General features: G+C 40.6%; 1 protein-coding gene across 2 annotated transcripts; it reads right to left on the minus strand.

The window, feature by feature from the left end:
- Positions 1 to 2211: 2211 nt before the first annotated feature.
- LOC131227089 (peroxisome biogenesis factor 10) lies at positions 2212 to 17816 on the minus strand. 2 transcript variants are annotated; one of them, XM_058222788.1, is made up of 11 exons: positions 17429 to 17815; positions 14327 to 14358; positions 10379 to 10468; positions 9655 to 9749; positions 9299 to 9509; positions 8416 to 8485; positions 7088 to 7166; positions 4506 to 4639; positions 3420 to 3517; positions 3109 to 3200; positions 2212 to 2640 (listed from the first exon to the last, which is right to left on the minus strand). In XM_058222788.1, the coding sequence occupies exons 1-11, from the start codon at positions 17613 to 17615 to the stop codon at positions 2538 to 2540; spliced, it is 1191 nt and encodes a 396-aa protein (XP_058078771.1). In that variant the 5' UTR covers positions 17616 to 17815; the 3' UTR covers positions 2212 to 2537. The 2 variants fall into 2 exon arrangements, with proteins under 2 accessions (XP_058078771.1, XP_058078772.1); XM_058222789.1 differs by lacking the exon at positions 10379 to 10468 and having other exon boundaries at positions 17429 to 17816.
- Between the last annotated feature and the right edge of the window lie 5704 nt (positions 17817 to 23520).

Here is a 23520-nt window from a genome sequence, read left to right on the forward strand (position 1 = left end):
CTCCGTGGTGCTCGTGAGAAATCCACCCCGTCCATCTGTTTTGCCAGATCATGGTACGGTAGGATTATGGTAGGACGTGAGCCAAAAAATGAGGCAGATAGGCGGCACGATAAAAGGAAAAAGTGGTAGGGAAAAGCCTACCGTTGAAATCTCCCTGGTTGCACCCCGGCGTTTATATGCCATTCACACCGCTCCCAAGGTCATTCCTACTGGGATGAATTGAACCCACAAAAATATTTGCCTGATCTAAAACTTCTGAGGCCCATGAATGTTTCAACGGTGGACATTCAATCCTTACTGTTGTGCGGCCCACTTGGAGTTTTGAATCTGCCTATTTTTGAGCTTATGTCCTGACATGATCTAGCAAAACGGATGGACGGAGTGCATTTCTCACAAGCATCACGGTTGGCCCCACCTAGCTTCCCGTCGCATGCAATCTGGGTCGGGTAGAGCGGTCGGGAATTGCCCCGGCCACGGAAGTTCCGGTTGTCTGAAATCCACGGGTGAGAAATCCACTCCGTCCAAAACTCATGTGCGCCACACCAGTGAGAAATCCACTCCGTCCAGTTTCTCAACCTCACAATAGGACAGGACTAAATAAATATCTGATCCAAAACTCATGTGCGCCACACGACAGGACGGTATTGGACGCCCACCATTGGTAACTTTGTGCGGGCCACAGAAGTTTGAAGCAGGATGATATTTGTGCCTACAGTTAATACATTATAAACGGTTTGGATGGCATACAAGCATCTTGGTGGGCTCCAAAAAGTACGGTTTGGATGGCATATAAGAATCTTGGTAGGCTCTAAAAGGTTTTCAACGGTTAACATTTCCATTCTCAGTGTTTTCTGTAGTGTGGCCCACTTAGAGTTTTGGATCTGCCTGATTTTTGGAGACCTGTACCATTGTGAGGTTGAGAAACTATTGGATGGAGTGGATTTCTCACGGGCATATCTGTAGTCCCCACATTGCTTCCGACCACAGCAACTTCATGAGGCCGGGGGTACAGGCAATCAGCGGTGGGAGTTTTGTGTTGCGCACCCGGCTTACTTTAGCAAAAGGGTCATTTGATACTCTGGCAGTATAGGATATTTGATGCGCAGGCACACAGAAATTGTACACTTGCAAGTGAAATTAAACAGATTATATTGTGGAAACCAAATAGCTCCCAAAATCGAAATGGTTGACCAATCCTATCCTCTGCTTGATTGCATGCCAGATCTCCATGTACATGCAGCTAATGTGTGGGGATCGAAGATGTTCATCCAATGGGTCACGCTGCATGGGCCACGCTACAAGAATCACGATAGGACGATCCCCCAAACCATTCTCCCATCATAAGCATTCAATAGGGAGCTGGTGCCGTCTATGAAAACCAAAGAGCCAAAAACTTCATTTAACAGAAGCCCACTGATCATGTGATACTTTTTTGGTCGGTGGTTTGTACACTGCAGCCGATGGTGGGGGCCCACTTGATGAACAGATCCAATCGGTCTGAAGGCCACTTGTACAGAGGAGACTGGGGCAGCCATTTCATTAGGGGAAGTTGGGCATAGAGTCTCTTTTCCTTGTTGGGTCGGGCTCCATGTCTCAGTGGTAGGCAGACTGTTTCAACACTTGGATCATGGGATCAAGTGCTCGTGTGGTGAGGGTGTTTGAAAAAAAAAAAATTTTAATTAAAAACATGCAACATGTCTCATACTAAAGGGTACTGTTTGGGTGCACCACTTATCACAACGAAGCATGATAAAGGGCAGTCATAAAGTAATGGGGACATCCAAACACCACCCCAGTTCAATAAAATATCCTGAAATCTTGCCATTTTCTTAAATTCCAGAAAATCACCAAGAAGTTAGACCTTATCGGTCATTTTATGGACCGTATCCCATCAAGAAGCTGGACCAACTTGCTTTGACTTCTGGAATAGATGGGCCTGATCACCTGTCTTGATCCAACGGTTCTAAGGTTCACTGATTGAGAAGATAAGCTGGCACCCAAATGGGTTCGCTTCTACCATTTGTCTGTTTGTGATGGGACTGAAGGTTTAGCTTGAATCTAAAAACAGAGGGAGCATTGCAGGCCAACAAAGAAACCCCCAAGAATGAAAACACAGCAACAGTTGACATTCAACAAACAAAAGACCAAATACTCCAACGCTGGGATCTTTGAACCCAGAGGATTATTTTTTTTTTGGCGAGCCATTTACAGAGAGACCCGTGAATGCCGTGATATCAACAGTACAGATCACTGAACCATGGGCCCAACTTAGAGAAACTTACTCTCAGCTGAGCATTGTATAATACCTCGAATGCTAAAGTGGTTATCCTTCGCAATCTTCTAATTGCTTGCTACAGAAGTCTCAAAGAATTTTCCATATCCTGATATCGACTGCTTGGACGTGGATTGCCACCACCTTCTCTTCCAAGAATCGTTGAGCTCAAGAGACTGGCTGGTTATTTTGATCCATGACTCATCGATGACATTGTAATTTGGTACATTGCTAATATAGTGGAAGTCAGACGATCCTAATCTCATCAAAAGTCAGCATGATATATACAAACTAAGCTCGAGTGAGTCACCGGGGTGCGGCAGAGAGGGCATTCGGGCTTTTCGTTGCACCATTCCATAATGCAGTTCCTACAATACATAGCATAGAGGAGAAGAGAAAAACCAATCAACAGGAAACGTGGCCACAGTATGAGCAGCATACATGTACACAATCCAGCCGTCCAAATCATAACCCCACGTGGATGGGATGCAGCATAGCCCGAAAATCACAATGACTGGACAATCTCAACCATCTAATCTACTCCTTTAGAATTCATAATACTGACCAGTTTATTCCTAGCTGTCCATTTGATGGCCACCAACTGGACATCTAGGATCTTTCAATCAGTGAATTTTCAGGCTGTGGTCCATCCACAATGGGTACAGCAATTTGAACGATCTGGGTCAACCAGGTACACCTACTGTATGGTGGGGCAGGCACCACTATTTTAAAAAAATGAGGTGAAAAAAAAGAAGAAGAAGAAAAAGAAAGAAAAAAAGAAAATTTTGTACAGAAAGAGTTGCATTATATGGGCCTTGGACAGAAAAGAGAGTTACCAACAGAAGACGTGGCCACATGGTGTGGCAGTTGGGTGCTGCCGTGTACTGAGGCAGAGGGTGCATTTGCTGGTACCACCTGCTGCTTGCGACTGAAACAAAGTTTCAAATTTATGGTGTGGTTCAAAACTATTTACATGTGTGGGGTTCGTAAGGGATGACATCCTACACCATCAGGTGTAAACACTGATGCATGCATTGAATCGAACAGCACAGAACTAACAAAACAAATGTGCCATTTGAACAAGTCAATTTGAATGGCAGATCTGAAATATTCATACATTTTTTTACATGGGGAGAAAGATACATACCTCTGGAACAGCTGCAGAATCAGAGGTCCAATTGCCTTTCTCTGGATTCGTATCTGTAATCAGATTGCCCTCTTCATTCAAAACTGGCAAACCTCGTCCTGCACTAGGAAGTGACAGACAAACTGGATATTAAATTCATATCTTAGCACTAAAATCATGTGTAGCATCAATAAAGAAGGAAAATACAAATGACTCTGAACAATTTTTTATGACTGCCAATAAAACAGTCAGCCAGAAACTAAAGTTTCCACTTTTTTGTGACAGGTATTGTATTTGCAACAATGTATGCACACGTGCGCGCACACAGGTGTGGGTGTTTGGGGTTGCATGTGTGATCCCATGCACGTGTGTGCACATGGGTATCCGTGCATGTGTGTGCATGCGTGCGTCATACATCATTAACCAAAATGTCCGAGAAACAGCGCATCTTCGTCTTATTAACCTGGCAGTTTTTTTTCCTGCTAAGCAACTTCAGTTTATTGGCTGTGGTGGAGGGAGACTGTCTCAATACACCATCCATAGGTGTATCTGTGATGTAGACTTCCTCAGTACATCTGTAGGTAACATATCACCACAAGAGTTGGCTAAGAGAAACAAAGAGAGTGACTATCATTGTCGACAAAGCCAAATACATGAAAGCTTTGCTTCTCTATGCAGTTGAAAAGGCACATGCTAATGTGGCACATGCATGCCCTATTTAAGGTCTAGCAATTGCATAAACCTCAAAATTACATCATTGTTTTCAACTACGTTTGATGCATTGAGGGAGTATTTTGATGTCCCTAGAAATGCGGCTGGGTGGTATGCTTCCTATATGCTACAATGCATCAAATCTTGGTTTGTGGTTGGAAAAAGGTGGAAAACTCTCCCACAGTTCCAGTTACCTGCAGTCCCCTAAATGTGGCATATGGTAATTCTTTCTTCCAAATATCCATCCTGCCACCAATTTGTGGCACATCCAGATACTCCAAGAAGTTTCATTTCCAGTTTCAACTCGAGAAAGCATGCTACTATCTATAGAGATGTGAGGCAAATGAAACGACGAATGGAAAAGGGTCAAGGAAATTGAGTTTATGGTCATACAACCTGTTGATGTATGGCGGCTCCGAATAGATGCCTGATGAACAGAACTAGCAATTGAAGATAGATTGCTCCGGCGCAGTCCTTCGGCACCAATAATACATAACTGAATTAAAAGGAACACACCGAGAATTTGGTATCTGCATTTACAAACGGAAATTATTAAATAAAACTTTGTAGGTTAGTCAAGAGCACAGAGAAAAAAACGTCCTCAATTGAGGGAATATGTACGGTGTCCTCAGGTTCTAAGTTTGTACAGATGAGTCTATGGTTCAGTGATGGGCCCCACTGTGGATGGACTATGTTCCAAATATCCCCCAGGTGGGACAACCCTACCCCTTTTAGCCCTGGTGTAAAATTACTGTTACGGAAAAAACAAAAAAGAAGCGAAGGGCCATATTCAAATGAAAAATGCATTTGATGGAGACCTTTTTCTTTTGAGAATTATTTGATGGGATCTATTGCTGCATCATCCATCCACACCAGACCCATATGACCAACAGCCTGGATCGCCAAACCATGCACCCACTTGTACAAACTGAGATCTAAGAATACCTTACATGTTCTTGGGTCAATTATCATATAATTCATCCAGTTGAAATGCTTTCTGAGACAAAAAAATGGGTAAATTACAGCAATGGCAGATCCAAATTAGACTACAATTAAGGCCCTGGCACAAAATTAGCAAATCTATGTAGACAACCAGCTCAAATGAAAACTTCTTCAGAGAATGTATTCCATCCACAAGTCTAGAGTCTGAAAACAATGCACTCTTTTGTCCACCAATGAATGGCCACAGCAATTGCCAGTCATACATACATGCAGCTCTGTACTATAAAATGCAGTCCACATGCACATAATTATCAAGCCTTTGACAACTCCAACAAAGAGGCTTCCAGGTTATGGTTACAACCCAAGCAGAAACCCACCATAAAAAAGATGTCTGCACTTGGCACTGCAAGGCTGTTCGATCCCTACTGAAAATATACAGATCTTGCTTCAGACCTTATGCACACATAACAACTGACCCCATTGTGCAACTAATGATTGCCATGTCTCTTGAAAGACACTTGCAGTGTGTCACGTGATACTCTAAAGAAGCAGCATTAAAGCATAGTCTCAAATTTTGAACTTAGGCTGCATTTGGATGCATGAGTGAATCAAATTGCAAAGGCTCCATTCAAACAAGGGAAAATGACCAGATTGTAATGATGTTTCTAGCATATGATGGTCAATCAGCTGGTGGGTGGTGGACCAGAGAATCTGCAGCTTACAGAGCATCGGTGTTATGGAAAGGAGTGCTAGAGATGAAACAGGTAGTCCTCAACAGGATTCACTTCTCGGTTGGCAAAGGTAACAATATCTCCTTTTGGGATGGTATCTGGGTTGGTGAATCTCCTTTAAAAGAAGCGTTCCCATCCATCTATCGTCTGGCTCCTAATTGGCTCATCTTGGTTGCAGACAGTTTCACGCTTCTCGGTTCTAATAATGTGTGGAACATCCCTTGTCAAAGAAACCTTCTTGACAATGAAATTAATGAGCTAGTGGCTCTTCTTTCTCTCCTCAATAGCAGTAATCCAGATCAGCGGGACTTAGACAGACCTATATGGAATCATGATAAAAAGGGCATCTTCTCGGTTAAATCTTTATACAACCGTATATACAAAAACCTCTATGTCTCAGCAGATCCCTTGTCTGATCAACTTTGGAAATACAGGCTGCCTCCAAAGATTGCGGTATTCAGCTGGCTGGTTAGTATCAGGACGGTGCCGACGGTAGATAACTTAAGAAAAAGAGGTATGTGCATTCCGAACATCTGCCTTTGTTGTATGGCGGAGGCAGAATCTGTGGATCATCTTTTCATCCACTGCCCTCTTATATATCAGATTTGGATAGCTGTTTTTTCTTGGTTCAAAATTTCTTGGGTTCTCCCCTATTCTTCTGGCTGTTTGCTCAAAGCCTGGCATTGAGCAGATTTTGGTAAGCAGAAAAATCTGGTTTGGAGAATGTCCCTTGCGGCTGTTTGGTGGGCGGTATGGGAAGAACGTAATGGGAGATGCTTCAAAGGGGATTCTCACGCAGTAGGGTATCTAATCAAAAGAGTCCACTTTCTTATCGTGGAGAGGGCCTCCAATGTTCTGCATTTCAGTAATTGTAATTCTCAGCGGGTCAAATCCCTCTTTTGTAATTTTTTTTCTCTTAATATAATTATCTTGTCGCTTCTCCCAAAAAAAAAAAAGATGGGGAAGTTTACCTAGTATTCATGATGAGAAAGAACCCTCAAATTGCAGTTGCATTCCTTAAAGAGTCCGGCTTAAAAGTAACACAATTGCCATTTGAGAAAATTCCTCAGTATTTATTTATGCTAAGAAAAGCAACTTGAATTGTGGTTATTTCCACTTAACTACTAATGCAATTAAAATCAGATAGGCCCACCAAATGTCCCCCAAATGTTTCAGAACATACTTTTGAGTTCAAAAGATTGTAATGGTATGTTGGATTGTTGAAGACTAATTAAAGGACGCTGTAGCTGTTAAATTTCGGATGTCAAAGATGCATGCATGGATATAATCAAAATGTAAACCTACCTAGGCCTTTGATTGAGTGGCTTCCCAATAAATACATAACGAATGCCTGCAGCACGCTTTGATATGTGATAATATAGACCTGCATGATGTAGCAAAGCATCCAAGTTACGCATAGTGCTTTGCAAGTAGTTGCAGATCCAAAGAAAGGACAGGAGCAATATTTTAGATTGGAATCAGACGACCCATCCGTCGGCCTGCCATCTCAAAATAACAAAGCCAAAGTAATCCGAGAGAAAGGTTTTGAATAATGATATGGGTGAGTGTATCAGCTAAGCAAGATCTTGTCATTTTATTCGAAAAATAGGGGGGGAAAGAGAGTAAAACAAGTAAACAACAGAACTATCTTGCGTGCATGCATGGGTGTGTGTGTTTTTTTTTTTTTTTTGGGGGGGGGGGAGGGGGGGGTTGGGGTTGGGGTTGGTGGGGGATTGGATTCTGTTTTGATTCGTCTCATCCCAGCCAAGCTGTTTTTGTCCTCCAAATAGGCCTAGATCTAGTTTAAATTTGGTTTAAGCTCCATCCAGGGTTGAAATGGGAGAAGAAATGGAAAAATGAGAGAAATTTGAAAATAAAATTTTCAAAAAGTGGCCATTATGGTCATATCAGCCTTGTATCGGTGCCAACATATTGGCATGTATCGGTCAATACAGGCCCATATGGCCCATTTTATAAATAACGGACCGGTTCACCCCTGTAATGTGTAACAGGGTTGGCTGATACAGTTACTATGCTGCTGATACGTATCAGCAATAACTAATCCGATATTTAAAACCACGTATGAGAGTGATCACAAGAGGCAAAACTTGTGGATCTTGTATGGTTTTTGGTAGTTAGAATATATGCAAATGCTTTCTTTGATAAAGCACAGCTATCACTCGTCACCATAAACGTGGTGAATGTGTTTGGTGATTGGGACCATTAATCTGGTAGGACGAAAAATATATGGGCCATAGCCCGAAAACTTCTGGTGATTGGATGATCCTAGCTATTTAATTATAGTGGGTTTGTGAGTTGAATATGAACCATTGATCCAAAAAAAAAAATCGACTTTGTGTCAACTTTCCTCTTGCAGCCCATTGATAGGACATTCTAAGATAGCCTTGTCGCCTCAACTTTCTGGGCCGTGACCCATCCACATGATTGCTGACCAAAAACTTGACAGTCCCAATCACCACAAACAAGTGCCACTTGTATGGTGTCCATTTTTCGGTGCATACTTAATGAAATTCCAAATAGTGCACATGTCACAATAGCATTCCTTCTCCTGGAGATAGGTTAATGAAATGTTAAATATAAATGAACAGTGACAAGCAAAACTTAAAAATCACCTTCAAAGTAAAAGAACATGAGGTTAGTTCGGAGAACCAATTGTAAGATCTCACGAGCGAATGGAAGCACCTGAAAGCATGATAGCATAGAGAAGTAAGATAAAAAAGAAAACTATCTACCGGCCATTATTCAGCAAAAAAGTATGCAGACAAAACTGAGTTCTTTCAACACGAGATCATCTTGTGCTATTCCAAGCAGAACTCAAGGTTTTCATGTCCTTATTCCAAGAACGAACTAAGCTCAAAACATTCTGTTACAAAGGAAATTTAGGGATCCCGAGGCATCAGGATTCAGGACAAGAGAAGTGACCTGATGCAAGGTTTATTGTCTGAAACCAGTTCATATCACTCGATACAGACTGCTAATGCCCATGAATGGTGTGGCTGTATTGGCCCAAAGCAGCCCAATACAGGGCAATACATGGCCATATAAGTCGTGAACGATCTGAAACCCAATACATGGGTTTAAAACCTTGATCTGATGTGCCAACTCCGTGCCATATCTGTGATCCAGACAGTCAATAGGATAGGCCATGGTAGATAGAAGACATCACAAAAGCCTCCCAGCGTGGAACATCCAAGCCATCCAACATTTGACATTGTTTTGGAGCTTTTTTGTGTTTTTCTTAATCATTTCCAGAGGCAGGCCATTAACTGAAGGGTTAAAATCCTTCAATCTGGGAGATTCTTGGGGCATCCACCATCCAAGGCATAGCCCATCACCATCACTCTCTTTACACCAAACAGTCGGCTACACTAGTTAGTATGGATATGGGGCATGATGACAATATTTGTTCCTTCATGAATCAGCATCCATCATTCCCTGCGGTGACATATTACCAAAAGAAATAAGAAAGATATCCAGGAAGAAGGTGAATTCTACCGAAGGCCATTTCTGGACTGCAAGCAGCCACAGTCTATGAAATTTCTCCTTCAATCTGGACAGAGCTGACATAGGCACCCGTGTTGTAGAGGAAGATGGGCTTTCGGCAGCAACAGAAGATTGAACTTGATTCCTTACAGGATCATCGTCCCCGTAAAAATCCTCAGATTGTGAATCAGCCATGATTATCCCGCGGGCAGCCACCCTTGAGCTGCAAAAAAAAAAAAAAAAAAAAAAAACTTCAATACTATTCTTGTGGGAGACAGCCCAACCAAGAGAAAATCGAAAATAATAAAACAACTATTATCTGATGAAGGAAGATTAAAGAGGCCATGAAACAGGAAATGGTAATGAACCTAATTCTTTCTGCAAGATAGGGAACTGCTGTCTGGTATATGATGAAAAGGGCACGTCTTGCAGGCGTTGGAGGAAGGCCATAAGAGCTTGCAACCTGGAAAAAGCAACTACAAGGAAAATGATAAATGACATGGTAGAAAATAGAATATTCACCACAAGGTACCATTTTTACAAAATTAGTTAATATTTTTTTCTTCCTTTCTTGCAAAGCTTGTGAAATAAGAAATGAGCATAGAACCATTCCAGCCAATGCCCACTCCGTTCAGTGCAAATTTAGAAATTCCCAAATGCACCCCTAGCCTAGAGTCAGTGTCATGGATTTCATTAAAAAAAACAAAAAAACAAAAAAAAAAACAAAAGATAACTTCCATGGCTCTGAGAGTAATAAACGAAGTGTTGTATGACAAAATTAACAACTTATAATTTCAACAGGCTGCCTTAGGTTTAAAGTCCTTACAAAACCTGAGGGGAAGTCCTAATGATACCATTCTCTGCTGATGTATTAGCAAAACAAGTACTAGACCTTCACTGTGTATTGGGCATTCTCCGCCCTTCTATAGCTGTATTTCAAGTCCTTTATTATTATATAAAATTGCAATTTATCAAAAAACACATTTTATTTTTTTTAATCAAAAAACACATATTGATGGGAATGACTATGGATTTGGTGTTAGACTACCGAGAAATACCGGACTTCTAACATGAAAGATAAGGGCTATAGACCTGGGTTATGTCGCAATACTCTTCTCCCAAAGTCTGCTGCCCTGCACCTGTTGTTAGAACATAATAAAGCATCTGGCCCAACAGCTTTGTCTGCAAAATAACAGGTATATAGAGATATATTATAAGCATATTGGGCTATAACGAAAGATACTAGTCAAGTAGAAAATAGCAAGCCATGACCATGGGAAAGCAAGAAAAGAACTCGAGTACTACATTGTCGGGAAGGACTAGGAAGGATCTCGGAGGCCTTCACTTTATGAACCAATAAACAGAAAAAGCATTTGGCAGCCAACCAATCCAAGGAGGCATCCTAGCTCCTACTTATAGGCACATAAATAGTTGTACAAACAGTACTTGAAAATTCGATGCTATCTAAATCGCAAACCCCCTTACATTTTCCCTTTTGAACACGCAATCTGGATTGTGGGTCCTGAATCGCTATTTTTATTGACCCAAAATTATGGTTCACTGTTCAAGTATTGATCAAGTTGTAGCATAAAATTTATATCTAGAATACAAATGTTAACTTGATTTATGTAATAGCATGTGTCATTATCGTCATCTAAGCCTTATCCCAATTATTTGGGGTTAGCTACATGAATCCTTTTCCACCATTCCATTCTATCAAGGGCCATAACTTCAGTAAGACCACAGGTCATCAAGTCTTTTCTTACTACCTCCACCGATATCCTTTGCCCTTTTAGAGCCTTCAACTTGTAATAGAATTCATACACAATATACAATATTATGCTGTGGGATCTATCATAATAACACTCATCATTTCATACATAAACTACGATATCAGTTTGCATATAAAGTTATGTTGCATATACTTAGTATATAAACTAGAGCGACCCACATGATGCGGCCCCCATATCGGATGAAGTGGCAGACAGAATACCCATTCCAGTACTACTTACCAGAGCAACCCACTGTACAGGCAAACCTGCGTCGAATAAGCACAACAATGTACTGCATTTATCATTCGGGAAACCTAACAAAAGAGCAGCACTCCAATTTCCCTGCCTGTGTGCTGCAGCAGAATCAGAGGTGACGCATCCGACTGTGATCTGAACAATTTATCAGGCGATTTCTACCATGGATTGCCCTTTTAGCGTTGATTATTGACCATCATCAATATACTTGGCTACAGTATATTATTTGTGGGTCACAGATTGGATGATTAAGATAATCCAATAAGTAGTCCGGATCATGCTGTGGCCTATCCACAATGGGACCCACCCTATGAGTAGTCCAGATCATGCACCATTGTGCCGCATGACCAAAATGAATGCAGAGCACCTAATAAGAACATTGGTGTGCTTCACCTATGTATCTCCTCAACTTCTCTTCTTCTTCTTCTTCTTCTTCTTTTGTGAACGGTAAGTTTAATTTATTAAAGAAAAGGAGTAACAGAGAAGAGACACGCATGAAACAGCAACAGAAGGGGGAGGACAACGAAGATCAAATAGACCACACCTAGACCCCATAAGCATCAATAGTCAGCTCTGCAAATTCCTTGGACTTCATCTCTACAAAACAGCCCAAGGAACCGCTTACCTTTGAGCCTTTAAGAGAACTGCTTCCCGTGACTCTGCTTCATTACTAAACATCTTGTTATTGTCTTGTTAATGACGCACAAAAAAAAAAAAAAACAGAAAAATAAAATAAAATAAAAATCCATAAAAAAGTTCATTAAAATAGCAAAAGGGAGCTGAAGTTCCTATATGCATAGCATGACTCATGGAGCTCCAATGTTTGAAGTATCGGTATCGCGACAAGTTTCGTTGGCTAGGGATGCAGAAACAATATCGATATCACTGATAATATCACCAATAACCGGAAATGGCAAGAAACATGGGGGAAACGGTGGAATTTTACAATGAAACTTCAGGAGATCCTAAAATACACATATTTGCATATTTAGGAATCAAAACATTACAAAAAGAATACACACATAATAACTTTCTATTTAATGGGGGCTTAAAAGCATGTGATGTTGTAATAAATCAGTCCAACCATCCCATTTATCCATCCAACCATCACATCTATCCATCAAACTATCCAACCTTCCATCCAAACATCCTTTGATATTTCAGAATATTGATAACACAATATTTCACCGAGAAATCGTCAGCAAATGGAAAGGAAATGAAAGATTGTAGTCTTGATATTGCCCATGTTGCGATAACGATAATATCGTGATATTATTGATATTATCGTTGACAAATCGAACATTACATAGAACCATACGCCCATAAAAAATTTAAATGGAATTTTTTTCAATAAACAGATTTTTGGCGATATCGATACATTGGCAATAGTGTCAAAATATTGCCAATACACTAGCGATACCATCAACACCTAGAATTTACACAATAAAAAATATTGGTGATATAATTGGCAATACAAGTGACAAATGGAATTTACATAGTCAAAAATATTGGTGATATCGATACATTGGCGATACTTAGCGATGCATTGTCGATACCTGGAATTTCTTATGCTACCAGTGTTATTGGTATCGCTACCGGTTATCGGTATCAATGAGCTAGAGATGCGGATAATATTGGGAATATTTGGTTAATATCGAGGATACTTCAAACAATGTAGAGCCCTAGAGAGCCAAAGCCATCGGCCACACCCCGAGCCCGATACCCAGGTATACTCGACCCGATACCATACCAAGGGCGAGATTTAACATTTTAAGTTCAGATTCCACATATTCCATGAATAATTATAAAGCATATTTATATAAATAAGTAATCATTATTCCACAACCAACCTTCAACAATAAACTGGTTCCCAAAAAAAAATAAAAAAAGGATCCTTGCTCTTGCTCGGGTGGTAGACTCTCGTGAGTTTCAACACCCGGTCAAGGGTTTGAGTATCCATGGGTGGTGAAATCCCACTACGGCGTGAGTGTGTGGTGGTGTGTGTGTGCGTGTGTTTTTAAAAAAAAAAAAAAAAAAAAAAAAAAAACTGGTTCCAAAAAAAATTATTAATCATCCATACACAACTAAAAATTTAACTCAATTTATTATAATAATGTTTCAATCTACTAAGAAACCATAACGATATATCAAAATAACTATAAAGATACATCAAAATCTTCAATCCATTTGCTCTTGATCCAATCTTGTAACTTATCAACCATAAATTTGAATGAGCTGACAGCTCGATGAGTAAACTACAACATAGCTCTCTCCAAAAAATAAATAAATAAAACAAAAGCAACTACACTTGATAGAGATCATAGAAAATTAAATCACAAAAAATATAATGAATTTTTAAAAACAATACAAGGATGAGTGATGTGATGCATAGGGGTAACCATTGTAATCAATTACCGTTGATTCCTTCGAACACCAGGGACCACTTTACATGAGTTGGTTTAAATCTTACTAATAAACCCACATGGCCTACATAGGTGGTCTGTTGCACACAAGTATGCTCAACCGCTCGGAGTCGATCAATGGGTGACCCATTCCTACGTTAGTTGGTCACACTACCACTTCACCTGGCCTGCACAGATGGTCTATTGCACTCCCACAGGGCTAACCCACCCAGCCTTGATCAATGGAGATCCAAATGGTACTATCATGGGCTGTCCACACGGTCCGACCATCACGTTGCCCATCATGGGTAGTCCCAAACATCCAGCCAACACATTGTCCATCGTGGATAGTCCATACATATGCATGTTCGTCACACACATGCACATACACACTGATCACACTCGTGCACACTATAGACAATGTACACACTACACACACTGTACACACTATAGACATTACACAGGTCACACACCAAACACATTGACCATACACACACGCGCGCGCGCAGGAATGACATAATAATTAGAAGATGCCGAGATCTGTCTAGTGCAACACAAACAAAAGGGTAAAAAACAAGTTATTGAATGTTAAAGCATTACAAATAGCTAACCTCACTCTGGTAAGCTACAGCAATTCTTGTACCTGCAAAGAAGCAAGTCTCATTAGATATGTGACCCACCACAAATTGCAATAAGGAGTTAGCCAAAACATAGTAATTTAAGACGCACATGCATGCATAGAGATTGAGAGAGAGAGAGAGAGAGAGAGAGAGAGAGAGATGTCACAAAAATGCAATCAAGCAAGAAGCATTAAAATCCTAGTCATGGGCTCATGTATCTGCATGGCATGTGTCAATGAGACCAAAGAAGGTGAACCAACATGTATGTGCCTTCATCCAACAATCAAGCCAGTCCAGTCATCAGGTGGGACGCACTTTTTACTTGAATGTGGACATTAGCCCAATCTTTTATCGGGACATGTGTTGCCCACCTGATGAGCTAACTGACCTATTTTTCGGACAGGGCACATACACAGTGAGCCCGGTAAACTAAAGGCCCAGATCTCACAGACATGTGGATATCAGCACTCTTGCAGTGAGTAGGATTGCAGTGCTACAGATGCAAGTACGGCTTAGCAGGGCTCTTGGCAGATGCATACTCTTAGAAAGCATGTAGAAAGAAACAAGTGCTTATGGAGAGCATGATGTTACAAATCCAAGGGACTTTTACCGCAAAAACCCTCAAGGATTCAGCATTTACCAAACAATGCCTTGACTATTTAAATTTTCCAAAACATGATTCTCAGGGAGAGAAATGACAGAAAGGCCCTTGTCCTTTTTTTCTAAAAAGAAGAGTCCAGTATTGTGGGGGCCCATGTTGCGTATGTATGTCATCTAACCCTTCCAACAGTTACACCCCACCATGATATGAGAAAAACAAAAAATCAGGCAAATCCAATCATCAGGTGTGCCATACAATAGAAAACAATACACGCCACCCAAAAACCTCCAAATTCACGTGTGGCCTATTGAATGATTGGATCAGCCCGATTTTTGCTTAGTTCAACTATCATGATGGAGTGCACCTGCTGGTTGGGTTGGATGGCATGCACACGAGCGTGCAGCAGGTGGGCCCCACAATGCTCCAACTCCTCTTTTTAGAAGAAAAATTGACAAGGGCATTTCTGTCATTTCACAACCCAGTAAGCACTATTTGGAACTTTAAAAAGTCAAGGCCATTGTTTGGTAAAATTCGAGTTCTTAAGGAACTCTCTAGTAGAAGTCCTAAATTTCAATAGAAATTTCCATAGTTGTAGTTGGTCTCCAACTAATTTCATGAGTGATTGCCTGATGAAGGACCACACCTAACTCTAAAATAGAAGGCATGCCACAACACCATGCTAGAGTACTTAGCATTTACAGTTTATTCAGAGTTGTTATATATGAGAATAAACGACTGAGTTAGGAATAGATAAGAGGGCTAAGATTTAGTAGCATTTTAGGTTTACATTCAGATCTTTAAAGTTTTTTTATGGGCATGTCTTTGGCACACGATCTATTCCATGTTATTGCTGGATTAAAAGACCACAAAATTTTCATCTCCATTGGGAGTTTGATTAAGCTATCATTGGTTCTCATTCTCTATTCTATTATTGGCTGCATGTTAACAATTTGAAATGGAATGCCTCTTTACACGCTAGATTGATCCAAAATCTATCCTTTTGGACTAAACACTATGGTTCTAAATATCATATGAAGTCAAGTTGATTCTGCCGTGTTATCTCAATTTTAGTGGGCAATGAAACAAGTCACCAGACTGAAACAGGACTGGGAAATATAGAAAGGGAACAAGTTGGGGCAAGTTGTACTGGTTTCAATCTCCGCACAAGTGAAGCGAGCCACTATTTTAAAACCACGGGTGAATACCCAAATTGGGGTTGAGATTTGCATGTCTCAACTTCCAGTTTGCGCCACAAACATGAGACGATACATGCCAAGTTGTACTGGTTTCGATCTCCAGGCAAGTGATGCGAGCCACTATTTTAAAACCACGGGTGAATACCCAAATTGGGGTTGAGATTTGCATGTCTCAACTTCCAGTTTGCACCACAAACATGAGACGATACATGCCAAGTTGTACTGGTTTCGATCTCCAGGCAAGTGATGCGAGCCACTATTTTAAAACCATGGGTGAATACCCAAATTGGGGTTTAAGATTTGCATGTCTCAACTTCTGGTTTGCGCCACAAACATGAGACGATACATGCCCAGGTAAAAACCTTTCCAGTTTTGCATAATTAAGCAAGAGATATTATTGCATCCCTATTTCAAACGTAATATATAGGCCGTCTTCAGAAACTAAGATCAGCTTAACTCAAATCCAAAAAATGAAATAATGCAAACAAAACTCTTGTCCAACCCACAATAAAATTTTCTCATATTGAATCTTCATGCAGTTGTCCCTGGCTATGTACTCAGGTCAGAAATGCATGTCAGTAAAAACCATTTTTAGCAAAATTCAATTAGTGTAAGCATTATCTCTGAGGATTTCACTTTGGTGATGCAATCTTAGAGTCAGTCCTGTAATTTTCATGCACCGACATGCAAAACCGTAAACTCCCAAATTCAGCCCAAATTGGAGCCCGAAGATAATCACAGGAAAAGTACAGAGCTTGCTCGAAGAAAAAAGCATCTTTCTGTGTTACTCAGTGCAGCAACTGGCAAGCGGGGCCCACCTTCCAGTGATCAAAATCATCTTTACCATGGACAGTATTATGGAGGGTCATGTTCCAGAAGAACAGCCCCATTTGATGGTCGCATCAATGCTGCCGGTGGAGTTTTTCCAATTAACAATGAGTTGTAGATTTTTGTGACTATCTATTGCAAGCCACCATTTTGGACGGTTGCTATCTTCCGATGGATGATATTTTCAGGCAAGTACATCGCATGATGGGGCCCACCAACGGTTTCAGTCATGCAAGGTGGGCCACACCTTCATTTGCTGTACCAGGCAAACACAGATAAGAAAAGAAACCTATCTCCCCGCGATGAGCAGCATCCAATCACCCAAATAATCAACGATAAATTCCAATCCAACCAACAGAATCCGACACAACGGAATACAAACAAATCAAGAAATGAGAAATACTTAAGGAAAAAAAAATCAAAGACATGGGAATTCAGAAATTTAACTGATTGAAATCAAGAACTAACCGAACAGATGCCGGAAGGCGTCGCGACACGCGTCATACACGTACGAAGCGTACTGATCGTCCTTTTCCGCTGCTCTCATGATCTCCGGCTGGGCCGCAGGAGGGAACCGTCGAGGGGGGCCCGTGTGGGAACTCGACTGGGCCCCACCATGGCCGGATTCTGATGAAGCTTCCGCTTCCATTTTCATGCCGAGGGCGGTGAAATCTCTTCGGATTTCAGTTCAAGGGCACGTTTGAAGTAGAAGAGAGGAGAACTGGAAGGAAGCGTGTACACGGAGAAAATGGTGTACGTTTTACGGGGAGAGAATAGAAGAGAATGGAAGAGCGTATACACGGAGAGTATGGTGTGTGTTCGGTGGTGAGTAGAGAAATGGGGAGAGATTTTGAGAAGAAAGAGTAGGGTGTGTTTATATACGAAGTAGAGTACGTTTTGCCTACGTCGCGACTCAGGATGCAGCATGTGTCGCCACCCACTGGGGCCCACATTCTGAGATGGTCTGGCGATTTGGACCGTCCATTTTCAACTTAATACCATAAGTAAGCTGTTATCCTCTGATTTCTAGGGTTGAATCCTTTAATAACATAATTAAGATTCGGTAATGATGTTATCCTTTGATTTCTAGGGTTGAATGCAAACCATTGAACATTGATAAGGATGGCTACAATCATCCATCCAGCATAACTTTCCTGTGGTTGCCCTTGTAGGACAGATTCCACAATATGGACGGTTTCGATTATCGGATCATCTTAGCATGTGTGCTCCAGTTGGTGGATTGATTGTTGGCCTTCGGATGGACGGTTTAAAATGAGACATTGCATGTAGGTCTGTACAAGGGTCAACAGACCGCTGGGATTTTTGGATCGAATATTTTGGATTACTGGCTATCCACGTGGACCAACAGATTGACGGTCTGGATCAACGGAAAGTATTGAACTTGTGCTGAGTTCTTGGTGTGCGAGCCCTCTTAACGGGGAAGCGGATTGGCTGGTGTACCACGCTGCACACACCACCGACCTGGCAGGTCTGCTGCCGTCACCAAGTGCTGTGGGTCCCCTCATGATTTATGTGTTATATCTAAACCGTTCGTTCATTTGGTTAGCCCATCTTAAGGCTTGTGTAAAAAAATAAGATAGATGATCATGTGAACCACACCGGAAAAAGCAGTGGGTGATTGAACATCTACCACTGAAACCCTCTCGGGGTCACGGGGGTTTTGGATCAATATGGTATTTGTTTTTCTTATTATTCTAAGTCTTTGGGGCCTCGTGAAAGGATTCGGTGGAAAATAAATGTAATGTTAACCCTGCGAATGTTTTTACGGTATAGTCGGCTTAACGTTGGGATAGAAGTCATTTCTGGGCTAATGATCTAAAATGGGAGCGGATTGGCTAGTGCACCTCACACGAGCTATATAGCTGCTGTACGTTCGTGTCGTGAGAAGACAAGCACCTATGCTCCTCGGGCTTCCAGTTATACGAACGGTTCAAAGGAGTTCAAAGTTACATGACCCTCACAGTAATGTATTTATTATATTTATATTATTTATTTATTTTTAAAGATCATTCCAGAGTATTATCCAAAAAAAAATAAATCATATTCAAAGATTATATAGACCACACTACGAATAGCAGCAGAGATAATGATTTTCACTGTTGAATAATTCATAGGTCCCACCATAATGTTTATTTTTCATCTAATCTGTTCATTAGGTCACAAAGACCAGAATGAAGCGTAAAATTATTTTGCATTTTATCCAATATTTATGTGACCCCAAAAAGGTCTCAATGTTAGACATTCAATACCCCACTGCTTTTTTCACTGTGGTCCACTTGATGGTTAAATCTATCTTAATTTTCATCTCAAGCCTTAAGACAAGCTCGCCAAATGGATGGGTGGTTTGGATATAACACATACCTCATGATCAAACTCATAAAATTTGTTGACATTAATAAAGCAGCTAAATAGCTGTTGTGAGGTACACGTACACCAGCCAGTCCGCTTCATCTTTGCGAAATCCACGAACAGGTGAGTCTCATAAATATATTGTTACAGTGCTCATATAAGGCGGTAGATACTCTAAATATGTCATTATTGCACTCATATAACTATGGTCTCCTCGGAGCCTGAGGAGCATAGCACTTGTGCTTGTATAACACTTGCCCACACCAGCTAGGTCGGTGGTGTGTGGTACACTAGGCAGATTGGCTGGTGTACCAGACACCATCTACATGGCTGGTGCGAGTAGGTGTGGCTCAGATACTAGAGTGATAAGTTGCATGAATGGTTTGAAGGAGATGAAAGCTACCTGACCCAACAATGATATATTTATTATATTCACATTGTTCATCCATTTGGATATATCATTTTAGAGCATGAGTCCAAAAATGAGTCATGTCTAAAGCTTAAGGGGACCATACTACAAATAGTAGTGGGGACAATGATTCTCATCATTGCCAAAACGATTAGATTGACACTGTGAGTTCGGGTCGATTATCTTACATCTATTATTTTAATATTTGGGTGAAATTCATCCGAGATTAAATCTAAATCAAATTTATTATTGCGTTGCATATGTTGAGGAGTATGGGAAATTAATCAGTGTAGAAGATTTCGAACGCGTTGCATGTTTTTTTAAAGTTTTTTATCATTTTTTGTGAATTTTGTATTTTATAGACATACCTACCTTCTGACATTCGCGTAAGTGTTGTGTGTACTGAATGTGGTATGGCTTGGCATAGATTTGATCCATCATACGGTGTTGAGTAAGTTTCAATGGGAACTTTGGGCAGTCAAGATCTGGTGTGAGAGATATGTGTTGATTTGATCCGTTTCACTGCGTCTAATGGCCTCGATCGGAGCATTGGATAGTCAGGGTCAAAGATTCTGGATGAAAGGGAATGGACCTTATTTGCCACTTGGCGTCCAAAATGTCTTTTTAGAAAATTTGGACGGTTGAAAGCATGGTTTAATCAATGTGGAATTATGCGAATCTTATCCGCCATACAACGTCTAATGGCCTCTGTTAAAGCTTTAAAAGGTTAAGATCGAAGATGCTAGATAAAAATGGAACGTACCTTATTTGCCACATGGTTTCCAAAAGGTCTTTTTTGAAATTTGGACAGTCAGAATCAGGGTTCCCTTGTTGAATGGCACATGAAAATGAAATTGATATAATTGCGTGACATGATGAAACGGGATACATGAAATGATAAAAAATGGAATAGATCTGATCCACCATCCGATATCCAAAAAGGCTCCAAGTGGGTGTAGGATGGTTGAGATTAGATATCCGTTGGGGAAATAAAAGTAAAATAAAATGGAATGGATTTGATCTATTATTCGTTGTCCATAGGGCTCTAAGTGGATGTGTGACGGTCAAGACCATATCTCTACTGGGAAATAAAAGAAAAATGCATGGAATGGAATAGATCTAATCCGTCATCTGACATTTAAATGGCTCAAAGTGGATGTGGGGCGATTAAGATCAGGGAATAGGAAAATGCATAAAATGAGATTCATGATGCATGTGAATGCAATATATGTGTCATGTGTGTGAATGCGTGATGTGTGTGATGTATGATCGATATGAAAAATTGTTCCTTCATATAGCGCCATAATGCCTCGATTACAACATGTGACAGTCAAGATCGGATATGTGAGATCGATGTGCAAATTTGATCCGTAATTCAATGCCTCAATTAGATCATTAGATGGTCAAGATTAGAATATGTTAATCGATGTGTGGATCTGATCTGTCATACGGTGTCCTAATGCCCTGACTATAGCATTGGACAGTCGAGATCGGATATGTGGGACTGATGTGCGGATTCGATCCGTCATACAACGTTCAAATACCTCGATCAGAGCATTTGACACTCAAGATCAAAATGTGCTGATTGATGTGTGGATCTGATCCGTCATACGACGTCTAAATGCCTCGATTAGAGTATTGGTCGGTCAGGATCGAATATATGTAATTGATTTGTGGATCTGATCCCTCGTACAATATCCAAATGCCTCAATCAGAGCATTGGACTGTTAAGATCAGAATATGTGTGGATCTAATCAATCATACAACATCCAGATGCCTTGATCAGAGCATTGGACAGTTGGGATCGGATATGTGGGATCAATGTACTAAATAGATGGACCATATATATATATATATATATATATATATATATATATATATATATATATATATATATATATATATATATATATATATATATATATATATATCCACCATTCGACTAATGCAACCAATTAGATGGTCCAACTCGGATACCTAGTGAGGAAACCCATGGGGGGGTTATATATATATATATATATATATATATATATATATATATATATATATAAAAACTAGAATTTATTAAGATTTCTAATGCAACTGGATCCGAATACTCGGCAAATCACAAAACATGTCTTTCATGACCTTATAATAGTGTATACTCAATTGATTCAGGCGATGACATATAAAAGCCTAAGAAATCTATCTAGATCTAATGAAACCTATAGCCAAGACCTCCATACTTGAACCTTGCAGATTGGTTAAGAAGAGAGGATATGTTTTCTTAAATGCTTGGTTAATACGAGGGATATCATGTGAAGGCCCAAATCCGAAGTATATATAAATCTAATGAAACTCATAGCTAAGACCTCTATACCTAGACCTCATGGAGGGGTTGAGAAAAGATTATATGATTTTTTTTTATATAGGTGCTTGGTTGACACAAGTGATAGCATATGAAGGCCCAAATTCGAAGTCAATTAAGATCTAGCAAAACCCATGGCTAAGACCTCCATACTATGAACCTTGTAGAGGAGTTGGAAAGAGACGTTAATGATTATGCTTATACCTAGAGATGGCACAAGATGACCTGACTCGCCTGACTTGACTCGTCCAACTCGTTCATATCCGACTCAACTCGAAACGAATGGGTGAGTCGATCCGAACCAAGTAGGATTCGCCCAATCCAAACTCAAATCGAGTCGAGTCCGAGTTACCTAGTAACTCGACCTGACCCGACCCGACCCGACCTGAAACTCAATCTGGTTAGACTCGACTCAATCTAAAACCCGACTCGACTCGGAATTGTGTGTGTGTGTGTGTAACCTAGTTTTTAAGTATCTCTAACCCTACCCGTTGCATACGATCCCGATCCGAACCTAAACTCTCTCTCTCTCTACCTCCCTCTTCCTCTCTCCCTCCCTCATCCTCCTATTCCAAGTCCGGCAGCAACCCACCACCATCACTACCCTCTCTCTCTCTCTCTCTCTCTCTCTCTCTCTCTCTCTCTCTCTCTCTCTCTCTCTCTCTCTCGATTTGACTCGGTGTCAACTCAACTCGACTTGGTACTTTTGAACAGTTCGGACTCGATCCAAATTAGTCCAGGGCATACCAGACTTGGATTGGGTCAGGCATGCTAGACTTGGTACCGAGTCGGGTCGAGTTCGGGTCAGGCATATTTCAAAATCGGATCGAGTCAGGTCAGCCCTAACTTAGTCCGAATCGACTCGATTCCCAACTCTGCTTATACCGCTCGTAATACCTCATGCAGCCTTCTCATGTTCATGTATTGATCAGAGTTGCCGCTAATCAAAATGAAGGCTCTAAAATCCACGATTGGTTAGAAAACATGGAATCGCCTAAAGATTGGGAAGACTAAGAATCCCAACTCGAGTGACTCTTGGATAGGTCTGCACCATGGATTCCAGGTAAGGGCCTCAGTTATGGTAAATGAAGAGGTTAGGCACCCTTTTATTGCTCGTGTCAATATATAGTCTCTACTTTGCCAGGTTGTACACTTTCAAAGTGGATTAAAGAGACTTCTAGTAAAATATTAAGATTTAAATGTCTAAGCTACAAAAGATAATTTGAAAACAGAATGAAAATGGTAGAAAAATGTTTTTCGAGAAAAGTACAGAAAAGAAAAAGAATATAGAGTTTTCAGTTACTCCGTTAAGTCACGTTTTTTTATATAGAAGATCCTCAAAAGAGGCAGCTGTATATCATATTTTGCGTGGTGTCAGAGTAGAGCTGATCAGGGTCAAATATTGCATATCAGACCCCAGTAATTGCCTAAATT

This window comes from Magnolia sinica, chromosome 15 (assembly GCF_029962835.1).
Source record: "Magnolia sinica isolate HGM2019 chromosome 15, MsV1, whole genome shotgun sequence".
NCBI classification, from domain to species: Eukaryota; Viridiplantae; Streptophyta; class Magnoliopsida; order Magnoliales; family Magnoliaceae; genus Magnolia; species Magnolia sinica.

Bases quoted from the DNA above. Each gene is read 5' to 3' on its own strand.
- LOC131227089 (XM_058222788.1), bottom strand. From the start codon at position 17,615: ATGAAAATGGAAGCGGAAGCTTCATCAGAATCCGGCCATGGTGGGGCC. The intron at 10,469-14,326 runs GTTAGCTATTTG...GTTATTTTGCAG, and splicing joins CTGTAGCTTACCAGAGTGAG to ACAAAGCTGTTGGGCCAGAT. The intron at 4,640-7,087 runs GTAGGTTTACAT...TTGTAAATGCAG, and splicing joins CCACTCAATCAAAGGCCTAG to ATACCAAATTCTCGGTGTGT.